Source organism: Myotis nattereri (assembly GCF_964212035.1).
Source record: "Myotis nattereri genome assembly, chromosome: 2".
NCBI classification, from domain to species: Eukaryota; Metazoa; Chordata; class Mammalia; order Chiroptera; family Vespertilionidae; genus Myotis; species Myotis nattereri.
In genome coordinates this window covers 165941363-165958450 of record NC_138076.1, presented here as the reverse complement: position 1 = coordinate 165958450, position 17088 = coordinate 165941363, and the positions used below count along the sequence as shown (strand labels likewise).

Sequence of the window (17088 nt, the reverse complement as noted above, 5' to 3'; positions counted from 1 at the left end):
TTTTGCAGTCAGGAATGGAGTGGAGCTAGTCAGCTTAAAATGTAGTTAATAGTTTCAAGATTAAGTTGGTGCTAGCCATAGTAAAGATTGTAATGGATTTGGACTTTGCATTTAGTGCTTGGTAATGGCAGGGATAGCAATTTCCCCTTTAAACTGCTTCTGCAAGGTTATTTTGGGTGATATTGTCTTTGCATCTGCTTTTTTCAGCCCTTCTAGTGACATAGCGATAGTGACTCTACCATTTAATAAATTACCTTTCTCTTTAAATTAGCCAGAATGTATTCTGCACACTGACAACTAAAAATCCTTGATAAGCCCTAGCCCGTTTGCTCAGTGCTTAGAGCGTTGGCCTGCAGACTGAAGGGTCGTGGGTTCAATTCTGGTCAAGGGCACGGATCTGGTACCTCCGTTCCAGGCTTGATCCCCAGCCCTGGTTGGGGCGTGTGTGGGAGGCAACCAGTGCATGTGTATCTCTCACATCAATGTTTCTTTCTCTGACTCTCCCCCTCCCTTCCATTCTCTCTAAAAAATCAAAGGAAAAAATATCCTCAGGTGAGGATAAACAAAAAAAAACACACAAAAAATCCTTGATATAAGATACTTTTGGTACAGTGCACATTGTTTGCATGTCTATATAGTGACAAATATAAAGCTACCTTGCCTCTAAAATTACTCCATAGAGATTTTTAAATACCTGGTACCTGTCCTGGCAGGGCACCCTGGTTGTAATAAGAAAACTAGTTGGTTTCCTTCCTAAGCTAATTATGATATGAGGTAATTGTGAATTAACATCTCTAAGCTAAGATTTTGTTATGATTATTCAAATGGTGCTTCTTCAAAAATGCTTTTCCTCCCCTGCAAGGTTTGACACCTTATTATTGATCTTGATGTTACTGTAAAAGCTTTTAGCAGTCCTGAAACCAAAAGCCATAAACCATTTTGACATAAGATTTCCATTTTAAACTCAGGCCACATTAAAACAAAAAAGAGAATGGCGTCAACTCTGGTCTAGCATGTTGGGAAGGTAATTATAGATGCTTAACATTCCTTTTTTGCACACATGCCTCTATTATTTTACTCAGTAGACAGCTGGGGGTCTACTCTCACTTGGTTTGTGTTAACAGCTAAAATAGAAAAGGAAGACCTACTGTCTGCCTTCCTTGAGCCCACTGCCTGAGGGTTGCAAAGAACACCTGTTTAAGTAAACTATTATAGCGGTAACAAAATAGAGGTTATATACAAATAACAAGAGGAAAAGAGGAAGTAGTGAGCAAAACAAATGAAGTTAAGTCTCCAAGGTGTGTTAGGACTATATTGTAAGTTTTGGTAGACTAGAGGTTATGTTTTTTTTTAAGTGAGGAAACTGAGGTCAATAAGTTCATAATTCCTGGGTGGCTAAACAAAGTTAAACAACTGTGGCATTACAGAAAAAAATTCTCAATTAGCGGAATTACACTTCAATCTAGCTTTATTAAGGTAATATTGGTACTTTTTAAAGAATTATTATGAATTGGATATTCTGGAAAACAACTGAAAATGTTGGTTAATTATCACAGTACTGTTAATGTTAGAGCTGTGTTTTTTTGTTTTTAGTTAGAGTTGTGTTTTGAATTTGAATTTAAGTGTGCTTCTGGAGTCTCAACCATTATATGTTTACATAATGATTATTAACTACCTTGAAATAACAATTCCTATTCTATTTTACTAAAGCAACATACTACTATGTAACAATTCCGTAAGTTTCGCTGAGAGCTGTCGTCTTTGTTTGACATTTTCTTGGGTAGGGACATAACTGGTATTTTCAGAATTAAGGGAAGTGAGGGAGGAGGAGGGTATGCCAGTACATATATTTTCTTCTATTAAAGTGCTTAATAACAAGTTAAATGCTCTTTACATGGCAGGGAAGCTAGGCTCTCACAAATTCCTCATAGTTGTTTTCTGCATCAGTCAGAAATTAAGCTGTACCTAAATTCCCATATCATATTCAGTCAGCTCAGTTCCAAAGGTAAGGTGATGGGTAGAGTGCTGCTGTGGTGAAGGCAGAGAGGGGTTGTTGTCTCTAGAGAATTTTAAAGCAATACATTGACTAAAAGGCATAATCTTATAATTATCCTATACCTGGCAATTCTAAATAGTGTCAGTGATAAAATACTGCCATTACAACCACCATGTAGGCCCAGCCCTTGCTCCCAACATATGAATGAACCTTGACATGGTTAAGAACATTGTGTCTGAGTGTTCTTCTTTTTCCCAAATTGAGTTTCAGTTGATAAGCAATCAAAAAATATATGGCAAGCTATACAGTATAATTAAACAATGTTTCATTGGTTCCTACATATAAGTCATGTTAGTCATAATAGTTGCATAGTATGGAAACTTAAGTAAAAAATCGGTTTATTGCCCTAGCCCAGTGGTCAGCAAACTCATTAGTCAACAGAGCCAAATATCAACAGTATAATGATTGAAATTTCTTTTGAGAGCCAAATTTTTTAAACTGTATAAGTAGGTATACATTGTTATTACCTTAATTAGGGTACACCTAAACTGGCCTTTGCTAAAAACGTCCTCAATCTGAGGGGTCGACCTCAGCAAATGTACCCCCACTTCTTCTAACGCCACTTCTTCAAAATAGACTCACCCAGGCCAAAAACTGACTTCTGCGCATGGGCCACGAAGTTTCAGTCGCACTCTAATGTGCGCGCCTGCACGTAGTATTTTGTAGAAGAGCCACACTCAAGGGGCCAAAGAGCCGCATGTGGCTCACGAGCTGCCGTTTGCCAACCACTGCCCTAGCCGGTTTGGCTCAGTGGATAGAGTGTTGGCTTGCAGACGGAAGGGTCTCAGGTTCGATTCCAGTCAAGGGCACATGCCTGGGTTGCAGGCTTGATCCCCACTCCTAGTCTGGGGCTCTGGTCAGGGGCCCTGGTTGGGGTGTGTGTGGGATGTAACCAATCAATGTCTCTCTCCTGTTTCTCTCTCTGTGTCTCTCCCTGCCTCCCTTCCACTCTCTCTAAAACTCAATGGGAAAATATCCTCCAGAGAGGATTAACAACAACAACAAAATCGGTTTATTGTCTTAGCTGGTTTAGCTCAGTGGATAGAGTGTCGGCCCACAGACTGAAGGGGCTCGGGTTTGATTCTAGTCAAGGGCACCTACTTCGGTTGCAGGCTCTTTCCCTGGCTCTGGTTGGGATGGGTGTGGGAGGCAACCAATTGATGTGTCTCCCCCTGACATCCATGTTTCTGTCTCTCCCCCTCCCTTTCTCCTAAAAATCAATGAAAAAATATCTTTCAGTGAGGATTAACAAACAACAACAACCTTATTAAATTAAAAGATTACTGGGGGAATTTCATGGGACATAGTTGTAGGAAGTACAGTTAGGCCTCCCAGAAGCTGAGTCTTCTCAGCAACTCTGGGGGTTCTGAAGTTCCTCCTACCCAGAGTCCTGCTTTGGTTGCCCATTTTTCAGTGTTGGTGATACCTTAAAGGCTGGTTTATTTTTTTTAGCCCATGATGCAGTGTTAGTTGTAAGAACTCCCTCAATGTAGACAGAATTTATAACAACTCCCTGATACTTGGCTCAGTGTGTACCAGTTATTTTTCATGAAAGCTGAATCCCAAGTATATGCAGGTCATAAGCTTAAAAGCACCTTGCCCTTTAAATCCACTTTCTGGTGCCTGCCATCCAGGGGAGGGGCCTATAACTGAGAAGACAGTTAAAAAAGTAACCTTTTGGCCCGGCCTGCACGGCTCAGCAGTTGAGAATCGACCTATGAACCATTCCTGGTCAGGGCACATGCCCAGGTTGCAGGCCCGATCCCCAGTTGAGGGGCATGTAGGAGGCAGATGATTGAAGTTTCTCTCTCATCAATATTTCTATTTCTCCCTTACTCAAATCAATAAAAACAATATTTTTAAAAAGTAACATTTTGGAGAGAGAGTACTTTTTGAAAATCACTAATATATTTGAGAAGGAACAAGCCCAGTTTGGTGGAATGAGGTGAGAGAAGTGTATTTGTGCATCCTGCTTTCTTCTCCATCTTTTGAATACTCTTCTTTCCCACCCTCTATACTGCGATCCATTTCTACTTTTCACCTCTGTGTGTGTCTGGTTACATGAGGTATGCGAAAGATTACTTTAGATGGTAATTTTACGTAATTATGTTGTGGACTTTAAGCAGTAGCTAGAAAGTGGGGGGCAGAGGGGGAAGAAATTAAGGGACATCTGTAATACTCTAAACAACTTTTAAAAAAGAATATATATGTTCAGGACAAATTTGGAAAAGCACATTCTAATGTAAGGCAGATTGCTATTTTTGACTTGGGAGAAATTAATTTCCAGCGGTAGAATCAGACTCAAAGGTCTGTATCAGTTTGGATGGCAGTAAAAATTGTATACTCTATAAAATCACTCTAAATAACTAAAAAAATTTGCTCTAGATACAAAACACATGCTAATGTCACAGATCTGTGAATAGTTTGAATAAACTTTATGACATTTGCAAGCAGATTGGGGTAAAGCAGTATTACTATATTAATAGTATTTCATAGAGATATTTTTTATAGTACAGGTAGCTAAATTTTATATAGATACATTTCAAGTTCATCCACTCAAAAGGATTTATATTGTCAAATTAAGCCAAAAACTTAAAAAATACTACTTATTTAATATTTATTTATTTATTATTAAATTACTTAATATTGGGGTTTTCTTCAAATTTAAGTAATGGAAAAAGTCTTTTACCTAAATCTGTATTTTTAATGCACTGACTTTTATAGTTTACAAATAGATCCTATGATTATTTAGCAGGTAACATCTAAAGGAACTGGTTTAAATCCTAATGCCAAAGTGTGGCAAGAAATTCCTCATGGAAATACTGATGTCACGCCAGTAACTCATGGAACTGAAAGCTCTTGGCATGAAACAGCAGCAACATCAGGGTCTCATCCTGAGGGTGAGTCCTAAATATTTTGTCAAAATAAAACACATTTTGGCTAAACATATCCCCGAACCAATTTAGAGAACTTTAGGGTACATCCTTTGATTATTTGATTATTTGATTAAATATGTTTATAAATGTTTAACGTGTAGTTTGTATACAATTCTCATATCTAGTATGAATGGTCACCAATTTCAAACAGAAGCTTGAAATCTTTGGGTCTAGCCTTTAAGCCCATTTATAAAATGGTATTTATAAATTAGTGTTGATCTACCACTTATTTGACCTTGGACAAATGACTTAATTTTCCCATGCTTGTGTCCTTAATCTAAAGATTAAACAACAATAATAAAAATAGTAATAATAATTACTTTTGGCAGAATTAAGTGAGTAAAAGTGCATTAAGTAGTCTGATACATAGATAGTGCTATATAAGTTTAAGCTATTAACCATTTTAGCTTATCCATAATTGTCAAAACTTAACTCCCTTAGAAAGAGAACTGTTACTTAAAATCATATGGGCATTTTACCAACCAGTAGATTCCTTGAAATCTTGTTATAGAAGACGATAGGGCCCAGAGTTCCTAAAGATAGGATTTGAAGAATTTCTATTTTTAGTGTGTTTTCTTTCATACAGGTAATACTGAGCTTTCAGATGATATGTGTAAGGAATATGAAGTAATGTATTCATCTTGTGAAACCACAAGAAATTCTACAGGCATTGAAGAATCAACTAATGGAATGATTTTAGGGCCAGAAGATCTGAGTTACCAAATATATGACATTTCGGGTAAGCTTTAGGTTTTTATTGATCAAAGGAGAATTCAATATGCTAGTCTTCTTACCCCCTCCCCCCCCACCCTCCCTCAAGTCTCTTTATCATTGTTCTAATTAAACTGTGTATTCATTATTTTCTTATTGGGAAAAAAGTTTATGTTAATGAAATGCTGTTAGGTGATATCAATAAATACTGTTTTAAAATGGCCAAACGTGAAAATTGTAATTAAAAAAATATTAATTTTAAATTTCCTATTAAAAGAAAGTGTGAAATTCAAGATGAAAGGGGAAAAATATTCAAAATAGTTGAAAGAAACCTAAATTACAATTTTTCATAGGGTCCAACTTTTTGGGATTAGTGCAAGTCCTTCAATTTTCCTATCACTTTTTCCCCCCTCTAAATATTTATGGGTGAAATATGACCCTGGGACTTCATTGTTCCCGTGACCCATCACTTTTGTCAGTGTGAAATGCATTTATAAATGTGAAGTTGCAGGGATTGATTTTAAGGAAAAGGCTGTATTAAAAATAAAAACATGGCTCTACAATTTAACTTGTGAGACGTGTTTTTTTTTCCATATTCACTTAATTGTTATGGATTAGTAGTTGATTGGATTTAAAGTGGATGAAATCTAAAGGAAACTAAAACTGTACCATAGACCCTCATGACCTAACTTAATTTTTCTAATTTCTGAAGGGTCTCTTTGGAAAATAAGTGTAATGGGAGGGTGTAGGCATTTCTGTCTTTGCCTTCAGTCAAGGTATATAAATCTTTGTCTTCAGTTTCCTTATTTATTATAAATATTTGGACTAGATTTCTAAAGTCTGTTGGCTTATAAGTTGATTTCGGAAGTGGAATGAGGTGGTATTTCCATATAATAATTTAAGGTGGTAGGCTCTGCTCTCTACTTATGGTCATAATATACCTAATGTGGTTACTTCGTTGTTTTTTGTTTGTTTGCTTTAGTTTTTAATATATTTTTATTGATTTCAGAGAGGAATGGAGTGGGGGAGAGAGATAGAAACACCAATGAAGAGAGGGAATCATTGATTGGCTGCCTCCTGCAAACCCCACACTGGATGTCAAGCCCGTAACCCGGGCATGTTCCCTGACCTCCTGGTTCATAGGTGAATTCTCAACCACTGAGCCATGATGGCTGGGCATTACTGGCTGGCTACTTTGAACATAGAGTTGGTTTAAGTGATGTAGCAACCAGTTGATATTTTAATAAATTTGCGATAATGACATTGGAAGGTTAAATAAAGTTATTGCTCATTTAGGTAGTAATTGAGAAAATGAATTTTGTATTAGAAATTTACATAAAAATAGAATGCTTATTCATTTTAATGAAGTTACTTTAATATCTAATATTACTTTGAATCTTGAATAGTAAGACAAGGTAGTGGTAAATTCATGCACAGAATTTATCTTTTTATTTTTTATTGATTTTGGAGAGGAAGGGAGAGGGAGAAAGAGACAGAAACATCAATGATGAGAGAGAATCATGGATCGGCTGCCTTCTGCACGCCTCCCACTGGGGTTCGAGCCCACAACCCGGGCACGTGCTGTTGACCGGAATCAATCTCAGGACCCTTCAGTCCGCAGGCCCACGCTCCATCCACTGAGCCAAACCAGCCAGGGCAGAATTTATCTTTGTGTACATCCTATTGTCTGTATTTAAAGGAAATTAATCATTAATGCTTTTGAAGAGGACAGCTCAGCAGAGTGGCTTGGTTGAGTGCCATCCGGGGCATGAAAGGTTGCTGGCTCAATTCCTGGTCAGGGCACATACCTGAGTTTCAGGTTTGATTATCCAGTCAGGAAGCATACAGAAGGCAACTGATCAATGTTCTCTCTCACATTGATGTTTTTCTTTCACTCCTTCCCTCCCTCCCTCCTTTCCAGCATGTCCTCAAGTGAGGACTTAAAAAAAAAAGACCAATTGTATGCTTTGAGTCTGTAATGTCTTGTGTAAGATAGTCTCAGTTTTCCAGGTTTGAGTCCTCCCAAAAAAAGGCTCATGTTCTGGGTTTAAATAATAGAAAGTATAGGAGACTATTATAGAGTTGATCTGGTCCTTTGGACATTTGAGTGCTTTAAATATTCATAGGAAGATAATGGAGTTCTAAAATTGAGGAATGGAAAAAATATGAAGAGATAGAAGTTGAGCCCAGCTGGTGTGGTTCAGTGGTGAGCATTGGCCTATGAACCAGAAGGTCATGGTTCCATTCCCGGCCAGGGCACATGCCCAGGTTGTGGGCTTGATCTCTAGTAGCAGTTTTGCAGAAGGCAGCCGATTGATGCTTTCTCTCATCAATGTTTCCATCTCTATCCCTCTCTCTAAAAAGTCAATAAAACATTAAAAAAAGATAGTTTAACGAGTGTGACTAATACCAGATTTACTCCTAATACTACAGATGACTCTGTGTGTGTATATATATCCCATTTTGTCTAGCTAGTCACTGTCTCAAATTTAGATTAATATCAACTCTTGTTCATTATTTTAAAGTATTTAGGGTAGTATTTTACAATATGTTAGCAGTAAGTATAGTATTAATGGTGCTTTGTTAATTACTTGATAAACATTTTTAAACTGATGTGAAATCTCTCTAAAGAATGAAGAATAGATTGGTTGAAAGAAATTAGTCTGACCTTGAGTGATCTGAATTGTAAAAAATAACAGTTTAATTTTATGAGTTTAATTTGTGTATACTTTGTGATTTACTCTGAGTATAAACAATATGTAAAGTTAACCACTTATAGTAATTTGTATTAACTTTTTCTCTCTTGTTTTCTACCATCAGGAGAAAGCAATTCAGCAATTTCTACAGAAGACCTAAAAGAATGCCTGAAGAAACAATTAGAATTCTGTTTCTCACGGTACACGATCATTTTTGTGTAGATATTTCTCCTCTTTTTTTTTGTTGAATTGCTTGGTTGGTAGATGTAAAATACCTGGAAGAATGGTGGTTTTAATTTCCTTCAGTTATGTATTCTGGTATCATTCTTCTATATTTCTTAACTAGATTTAAGGATATAATCTTTAAGCATGTCAAACTCAAAGGCTATCACGGGCCAAATGAACAAGGTTTAAGTTTATGTGGGCTGCAAAAAAACAAAAGCTTTAATTTTCATAGAGACATAGGTTTATTTCGATAGAGACATGCTGAATACAAAGGGCTGAAATAAATGAGTAATCGTTAACAGAAAATAATAGAACATTTTAATAAAAATTAATATTTTTTCTTGAACATTAACTTACCAGACACTGAATAACTGCACAAATTAATAAGTGTAACGCAAATAAACCTGTTTTTCTTATTCTCTGAAAGCGAAATATTTCCTGTTGCGCACACCAAACAAGTCAGTACAAGACTAATGATGTGGCAGTTGGCTGCTAAAATATTCGCTGCTGGTATTGGTGGAGAGAAATGGTGCGCTTGCACATAAGGCATAAGGGAAATGAATGCAACGCGATTATAGTAATCAGTCATTAGTGAATGTTGTACTAGTAGTTTGTTATTAATAATTATGTGTAACGATATTGTAAAAATTAAATTACAAAATTTTTATTAAAACATTTCTTACATACCGTTATATTGGTTGGGCTGCAAAAGTATTCGTTGTGGGCTGTTAGTTTGACATGCTTGTTTCAATGCAAAGGATATTCTATTTTCAGTAGAAAGATAATGAAATTTCTCTTGGATACCTTTTTATTTATTTTTTTAAAATTCACATCTTTTTTTTTTTTTTTAATTGCTTAAAGTATTACAAAGGGTATTACATATGTGTCTTTTTTTTTTTTCCCCCGCCCTTGACTATCCCCTGGCCTCCCCCACCCCTCAGCGTCCCATGTCCATTGGTTATGCATATATGCATGCATACAAGTCCTTCGGTTGATCTCTTATACCCCTCCCTCCTGCCCCCCAACTTTCCCCGGCCTTCCCGCTGCAGTTTGACAATCTGTTTGAGGCAGCTCTGCCTCTGTATCTATTACTGTTCAAAAGTTTATAATGGTCTCTATTATCCATGAATGAGTGAGATCATGTGGTATTTTTCCTTCATTGACTGGCTTATTTCACTTAGCATAATGCTCTCCAGTTCCATCCATGCCGTTGCAAATGGTAGGAGTTCCTTCTTTTTTACAGCAGCATAGTATTCCATCGTGTAGATGTACCACAGTTTTTGGATACCTTTTTAAAAATATATATTTTTATTGATTTCAGAGAGGAAGGGAGAGGGAGAAAGAGAAACACCAATGACAACAGGTAATCATTGATTGGCTGCCTCCCGCACGCTCCCTATTGGGGATTGAGCCCACAGCTTGGGCATGTCCCCTGAGGGAATCGAACCATGACCTCCTGGTTCATGGGTCAACACTCAACCACTGAGCCACACTGGCCAGGCTAACAATTTTGTTTTAATTGATTTGAGAGAAAGAGACATGGATTTGTTGTTCCACTTACACATTCATTGGTTGCTTCTTGTATGTGTCCTGGCCAGGGATTGAACCCATAATCTTGGTGTATTGGGACAACGCTCTAACCAACTGAGCTACCTGGCCAGGGCCTCATGAGTGTTTTTAAAGCAAACAGGAAGATTTGAACCTCTTGATTTGCATGATTTTGTGGGGTTTTCTGGGTCAAGTGAGGAATGAACTATTTTCGGAGGTCACCTCAGGCTGCTTTTGAAAAAGGTTTTTTTATTTCTTTAGACACAGTACACTCTCAGCTTAGGTTTAATTGATTCCTCATCCTAAATATCTCCCTTTCCTTCTTTGTCTTCATAATCTAGTATTGGCCCTACTATATAAAAAAAGCAAGAACCTTCTGGCTTTTTTTTCTCCAGTCAGATACAGTTCATTTTCTGTAACATACTTATAATAGTTATTTTAAAATCTTTGCCTATTAACTGGATCATTTGTGTGTCTGCTAATATTTTGAGTTTTTTCTCTTGATTCTGTCATAATTTTCCTGTCTTTTTTGCATGTCATAAATTTTGATTATATGCTGGGCATTACTTACAAAAGAAGCTAGGAGCTGCAAGTGATATAATTTTTCCCTCTAGAAAATATTTGAGCTTTCTTCTGGTAGGCAGAAGCAGAATGACTGCTTCAATCCAGTCAGGAATCAAGCTAGGTCAGGGCTGAGTGGCCATTTTAATTAGATTTTGTTCACCTCTAATTTATGTATATTTCTTAGGCATGGACTTCTCAGGCTTTTGATTTAGAAGTTGGCAGTTTTCTGTTACCTCAGTTCTGAAACATCAAGGGAGATTGAGTTGTCTTCTTCAGAGGCTTGAGATTAGCTCTTTAGCCTCTTACCTCATACAGCTCTAACATCTGGAAAATGTCTTGTGGAGGAAACCTGTCTTGTGTTTGATGCAATGTTCGTTCTTTTTTCCCCCTGGAACTTCCACAAGACCACAGAGATTTTATCTTTTCCACTTGACTCCCAGTCTCTCATCTCTTGTCCTTCGAACTCAAGTAAACACAGTTGTGTTGGAGGGCTTCTTTAGTTTCGGATTCCTAATTCCAGTCCTGTGCAACTGCTGAAAGCTTTGCTGGTTTTACTCTGCTCCAGGATCTGCACATGCCCTCAGGAAAGAAAGATCATCTTTCTGGAATTTTATTTTGTCCTTGTAGCTTCCATAGCTCTTCTTTTATCTTTGAACACGTAATTGTTTCAAGCGTTTTTAGTTGTTGCAGTGGAAGCTCTTGCTTACGATAATTACCACATTTTGCTCAGCACTGTGTTACAGTTCAAACCAGCTGGGCGATTGATTGACATTTGTAGGTCAGTTAAATGGCCATCAGTACATGTCATATATTAGTCATAATTGTTCAAATCTTAGATGTTATATCCATTAAGTTGACTTACTTCTGTGAAGTACAGTTTCTTTAAGGGTTTGACACCATGTTTTATAAGAATAGACCTGCTGAAAATCAGTAAATTCAGGGTACAACTTTTTAGTTATGCAAATATTATGTTTATTGTTGTTTTATTTTCAAGTTCTTAAAGAATTTTTCAGCCCTGGCTGGGTAGGTCATTTGGTTAGAGTGTGGTCCCACTGTGCCAAGGGTGCAGGTTCGATATCCCCCATCAGGGCACATACAAGAATCAACCAATGAATGCATAAATAAGTGGAACAACAAATCGATGTTTCCTCTCTCTGTCTCTCTCTCTCTCTCATTTTTAAAGTTCTTATTTTTTTAAAAGTTTTTTATTAGGGTGATGCTGATACTAGTATGTTACTCCTTTGGTGCTGAATTGAGTTTAACCTTTGCTGATTTCCCCTGTATTCTCAGTTTTCTTCCCAAAGCAAATAACTACCACCTGTTGACAGTTGTAACCTTTAAAAAGTAATTACTACGCTGTTTTAATATAATTTTAATTTAAAAGCATTTGATCCTACTCTTTGCCAAGCACGAGGGCTTTGAAACACGTTTGAACAACAAAGACCCTTTCTGGCTGGGGAGGTTCTGGGGAGGTTGGTGGGCAAAACAGTAAAAGTAACAAATAGGCAAATTAGAAGTGTTTGGTGATAATCATTATGGAAAAATATTAAATAGAGCAGTATAAGCAAGGGAAGGGACATCAATAGTGCTTGGGTGGTTTCAGTTTTAAATAGGTCATTAAGATGGTGGCTTTTAAGCATAGACTTCTAGATATTTATAACCAGACTGCTTTAAAGATTTGATGTGAATAAGGTATGGATTTTATTTTACTTTAGTTTGTTAAATAATATTTTATGTGTAAGATAGAAGTGTTTACATATTCTTTTTTTAAATGTATCTTAAAGAATCTTTAGTCTTAATTTTTTTTTTAATTAGTAATCGTGCCTTGGATAAACCTCATTGGCTATGACACTGTGTAAAGCTTTTTTTTTTTAATCCTCGCCTGAGGATATTTTCCCATAGACTTTTAGAGAGAGTAGAAGAGAAGGAACAATAGAGAGAAATACTGATGTGAGAGAAGCACATCGATTGGTTGCCTCCTGCACGAGCCCTGAACAGGGCCCAGACTGGGGAGGAGTCTGCAACTAAGGTACATGCCCTTGACTGTAATTGAACCAAGGACCCTTCAGTCCGCAGGCCGACGACCCTCTACCCACTGAGCCAAACCTGCTAGGGCATAGTCTTAACTTTTTAATATTTTAAATTTATTATTTAAATGTAAATTAAAGATCAAACATATTTATAAGTAAATGCTAACATTCAGAAACTTAAAATCCTTCACGATCCAACTCATGGCTTAAACTGCATATTCTAACATCAGTGATAAAGTGTTTATAAGATGGGACTACACTTTATATAATATTTTGTATCCTACTTTTAAATTCAATATAAAGCCTCTTTTTTTTTTAATTTTTTTTTAAAATATATTTTATTGATTTTTCACAGAGAGGAAGGGAGAGAGATAGAAAGTTAGAAACATCGATGAGAGAGAAACATCGATCAGCTGCTGCCTCCTGCACATCTCCCACTGGGGATGTGCCCGCAACCCAGGTACATGCCCTTGACCGGAATCGAACCTGGGACCTTTCAGTCCGCAGGCCGACGCTCTATCCACTGAGCCAAACCGGTTTCGGCATAAAGCCTCTTTTTTTTTAAAATATATTTTTATTGATTAAGATATTACATATGTGTACTTGTCCCATTACCTCCCCCCCCCCCCCCCGTTGTCCGTGTCCATTGGTTAGGCCTATATGCCTGCATGTAAGTCCTTTGGTTGATCTTTCCCCCTTACCCCCACCCTCCCCTGCCCTCCCTCCAAAGCCCGACAGTCCAATCAATGCCTCTCCATCTCTGGATCAGTCCTTGTTCATCAGTTTATGTTGTTCATTATATTCCACAAATGAGTGAGATCATGTGGTATTTATCCGCTCTCCAGTTCCATCCATGCTGTGGCAAATGGTAAGAGTTCCTTTTTCTTCTTCCTCTTCTTAAAGAATACCTTTCAGCATTTCATATAATGCTGGTTTGGTGGCGATGAACTCCTTTAGCTTTTTCTTATCTGTGAAGCTCTTTATCTGACCTTCTATTCTGAATGATAGCTTTGCTGGATAAAGTAATCTTGGTTGTAGGTTCTTGCTATTCATCACTTTGAATATTTCTTGCCACTCTCTTCTGGCCTGCATGGTTTCTGTTGAGAAATCAGCTGACAGTCGTATGGGTACTCCCTTGTAGGTAACTGACTGTCTTTCTCTTGTTGCTTTTAAGATTCTCTCTTTGTCTTTTGCTCTTGGCATTTTAATTATGATGTGTCTTGGTGTGGTCCTCTTTGGATTCCTTTTGTTTGGGGTTCTCTGCGCTTCCTGCACTTGTAAGTCTATTTCTTTCACTAGGTAGGGGAAGTTTTCTGTCATTATTTCTTCAAATAGGTTTTCAATATCTTGCCCTCTCTCTTCTTCTGGTACCCCTATAATTCTGATGTTGGTTCGCTTGAAGTTGTCCCAGAGGCTCCTAACACTATCTTCATATTTTTGGAATCTCTTTTCTTTTTTCTTTTTCAGTTGGGTATTTTTTGTTTCTTTGTATTTCAAATCTTTGACTTGATTCTTGGGATCCTCTTGTCTGCTGTTGGATCTCTGTATATTATTCTTTATTTCAGTCAGTGTATGCTTAATTTCTAGTTGGTCCTTTTCATGTCCTCCATGGTCTCACTATACTTATTGAGGGACTCATTAAATTTATCGGCGGTTTCCATAAAATTCTTGAAAAACCTTATAAACGTGGCCTTGAACTCTATATCCAGTCGTTTGCTTTCCTCTATTTCTGCCATTTGTGACCTTTTTCTTTGTCTCCGCATTTTGGCTGCTTCCCTGTGTTGATAGAGTGGCTTTGTGTGCTAGGTGTCCTGTAGGGCCCAGTGGCTCAGCCTCCCCAGTTACCTGAGGTGGACACTCTTGGTGCACCCCCTTGTGGGCTTTGTGTACAGTCTTGTTGTAGTTATGCCTTGGTTGTTGTAGGATCACTGGGAGGAATTGACCTCCAGGCCAATTGGCAGTGAGAATCAGCTGTGTCTGCAGTGGGAGAACTTATGTGCTGGAGACACCCTTCTGGGGCAAGACTTGCTTCAGTGGGGCTTTGGTGCTCACTGAGACTGCACCCTGAGTGTGTCCCTTATGGATCTGAGGAGTTGTGATCTGGATGGTCCCCCTCTGACCACTGGGCACAGTGGCTCTTGGATCTAAGGAGGTGCTAATTTAGCCTCTGCCTGAGGTTACACAGCAGGAACTACGAAGAGAACTGCAGATTCCCCTTCCTTTTTTTGGAGTTTGGAAGTGCCCTGATGATGCTCAGCTGTGTAGCAATGCAACCCACTGTGGGGCCTTGGGCCTTCTCTTGGAAGCTCTGGGTCTATCTGGCCCGGCTGCGGTTAGGTAATTACAGGTTTCAAATGGCCGGGGCATTCATATGCAAAAGCCTCTGCGCGGGGCGGGGTCTCAAGGAATCAAAGGGCGGAGCAAGCAGCTATGGCGGAGCCTCAGCCCTGCCCTAAGGAGTCACGAGTCTCAGTGTCCTCTGAGGGAAAGCCGCTCTCAAGCTCGCCCGCCGCCAGACAGTCCTGTTTCTCCCAGTATGAGTCCTAGGTTCCCAGAGACTTCCTGGAACCGGAGTTCAGAGCCCTTGGGAGCTTGTGTCTCCCTCCGGATTCAAAAAGACAGCCGCGCCCTCAGGTGCCAGACCCTCTCCGCGTGCGCGAGCCCCCGTACCTCTGCACTCCACCTCCGCAGCTCCTCTGGCTCTCAGTGTGCTTTTCTTTCCTTCAGTTGTAGAATTTACACTCAGCCAGCCTTCCTGTAGTTCTGGATGATGTCCACCTTGTGTTTTTGATGCATTTATCAATTGTTGTGGGAAGCAGCAATTTCCCGGTGTTTATCTATGCCGCCATCTTAGTTTCTCTCAAGCCTCTTTTCATATTAATATAATTCCATACAATTCCTTGTTCAAAACTGTTGGGCCCAAAAGTTCAAGGTATTAAGCCAAAAACAAAACAGACAAACTCAGCGACACAGACAGTAAATAGTATGGCGATTACTAGAGGGAAAGAAGTGGGTGAAGGGTGGTAGAAAAAGGTATAGGGGGCATAAATAGTGATGGAAGGAGACTTGACTTGCAGTGGTGAACTCACAGTACAGTTTACAGATGATGTAATATAGAATTGTACACCTGAAACCTATACAATTTTATTGACCAATGTCACCTCAATAAATTCAATAAAAAAGTAAACAAACTATTGGGCCCAGTGTATTTGGAGATTCAGAATCTTTCTGGAAGTTTTTAAAGCGCATTTGTTGTATATTATATGTTTTCATAATTGTGTTATTTCTATAGCATAATTTTGTTTTCCTAGACTTAGTGACAAAAGTGAATAAGGCATCTCTGTAGGTGCTTTTAAGGAATTTTTTTTTTATTTTTATTTTTTTATTTATTGCTTAAAGTATTACAAAGGGTATTACATATGTGTCCATTTTATCCCCCCGCCCTAGACAGTCCCCTAGCCTCCCCTATCCACCAATGTCTTATGTCCACTGGTTATGCTTATATGCATGCATACAAGTCCTTTAGTTGATCTCTTACCCCCCTACCTCCTGCCCCCCAACCCTCCCCGGCCTTCCCGCTGCAGTTTGACAATCTGTTTGAGGCAGCTCTGCCTCTGTATCTATTATTGTTCAAAAGTTTATAATGGTCTCTATTATCCATGAATGAGTGAGATCATGTGGTATTTTTCCTTCATTGACTGGCTTATTTCACTTAGCATAATGCTCTCCAGTTCCATCCATGCCGTTGCAAATGGTAAGAGTTCCTTCCTTTTTAGAGCAGCATAGTATTCCATCGTGTAGATGTACCACAGTTTTCTAATCCATTCATCTACTGATGGGCACTTAGGCTGTTTCCAGATTCTAGCTATGGTGAATTGTGCTGCTATGAACATAGGGGTGCATATATCCTTTCTGATTGGTGTTTCTGGTTTCTGGGGATATATTCCTAGAAGTGGGATCACAGGGTCAAATGGGAGTTCCATTTTCAGTTTTTTAAGGAAACTCCATACTGTCTTCCATAGTGGCTGCACCAGTCTGCATTCCCACCAGCAGTGCACAAGTGTTCCTTTTTCTCCACATCCTCTACAGCACTTGTCGTTTGTTGATGGAATTGTTTGTTTTATAATACTGTTGATTCTGTTTATTTTTCCCAGAGAAAATTTGTCAAAGGACCTTTACCTGATATCTCAAATGGACAGTGATCAATTCATTCCAATTTGGACAGTTGCCAACATGGAAGAAATAAAAAAGCTAACCACAGACCCCGAAATAATTCTTGAAGTATTGAGATGTATGTAAAGCATACCTTTTAGCTTATTCTT

At 38.4% G+C, this 17088-nt stretch overlaps 1 protein-coding gene across 4 annotated transcripts in view; it reads left to right on the top strand.

Moving 5' to 3' along the window:
- Positions 1-17088, top strand: part of LARP4 (La ribonucleoprotein 4) — a 74774-nt gene that overhangs the window by 14886 nt on the left and 42800 nt on the right. For all 4 annotated transcript variants that reach the window (XM_081082639.1, XM_081082640.1, XM_081082641.1 and 1 more), the window contains 4 exons: positions 4809-4956; positions 5579-5731; positions 8524-8599; positions 16921-17057. In XM_081082639.1, the coding sequence (XP_080938765.1) occupies positions 4809-4956; positions 5579-5731; positions 8524-8599; positions 16921-17057 (514 nt within the window). The remainder of the gene's footprint in view (positions 1-4808; positions 4957-5578; positions 5732-8523; positions 8600-16920; positions 17058-17088) is intronic.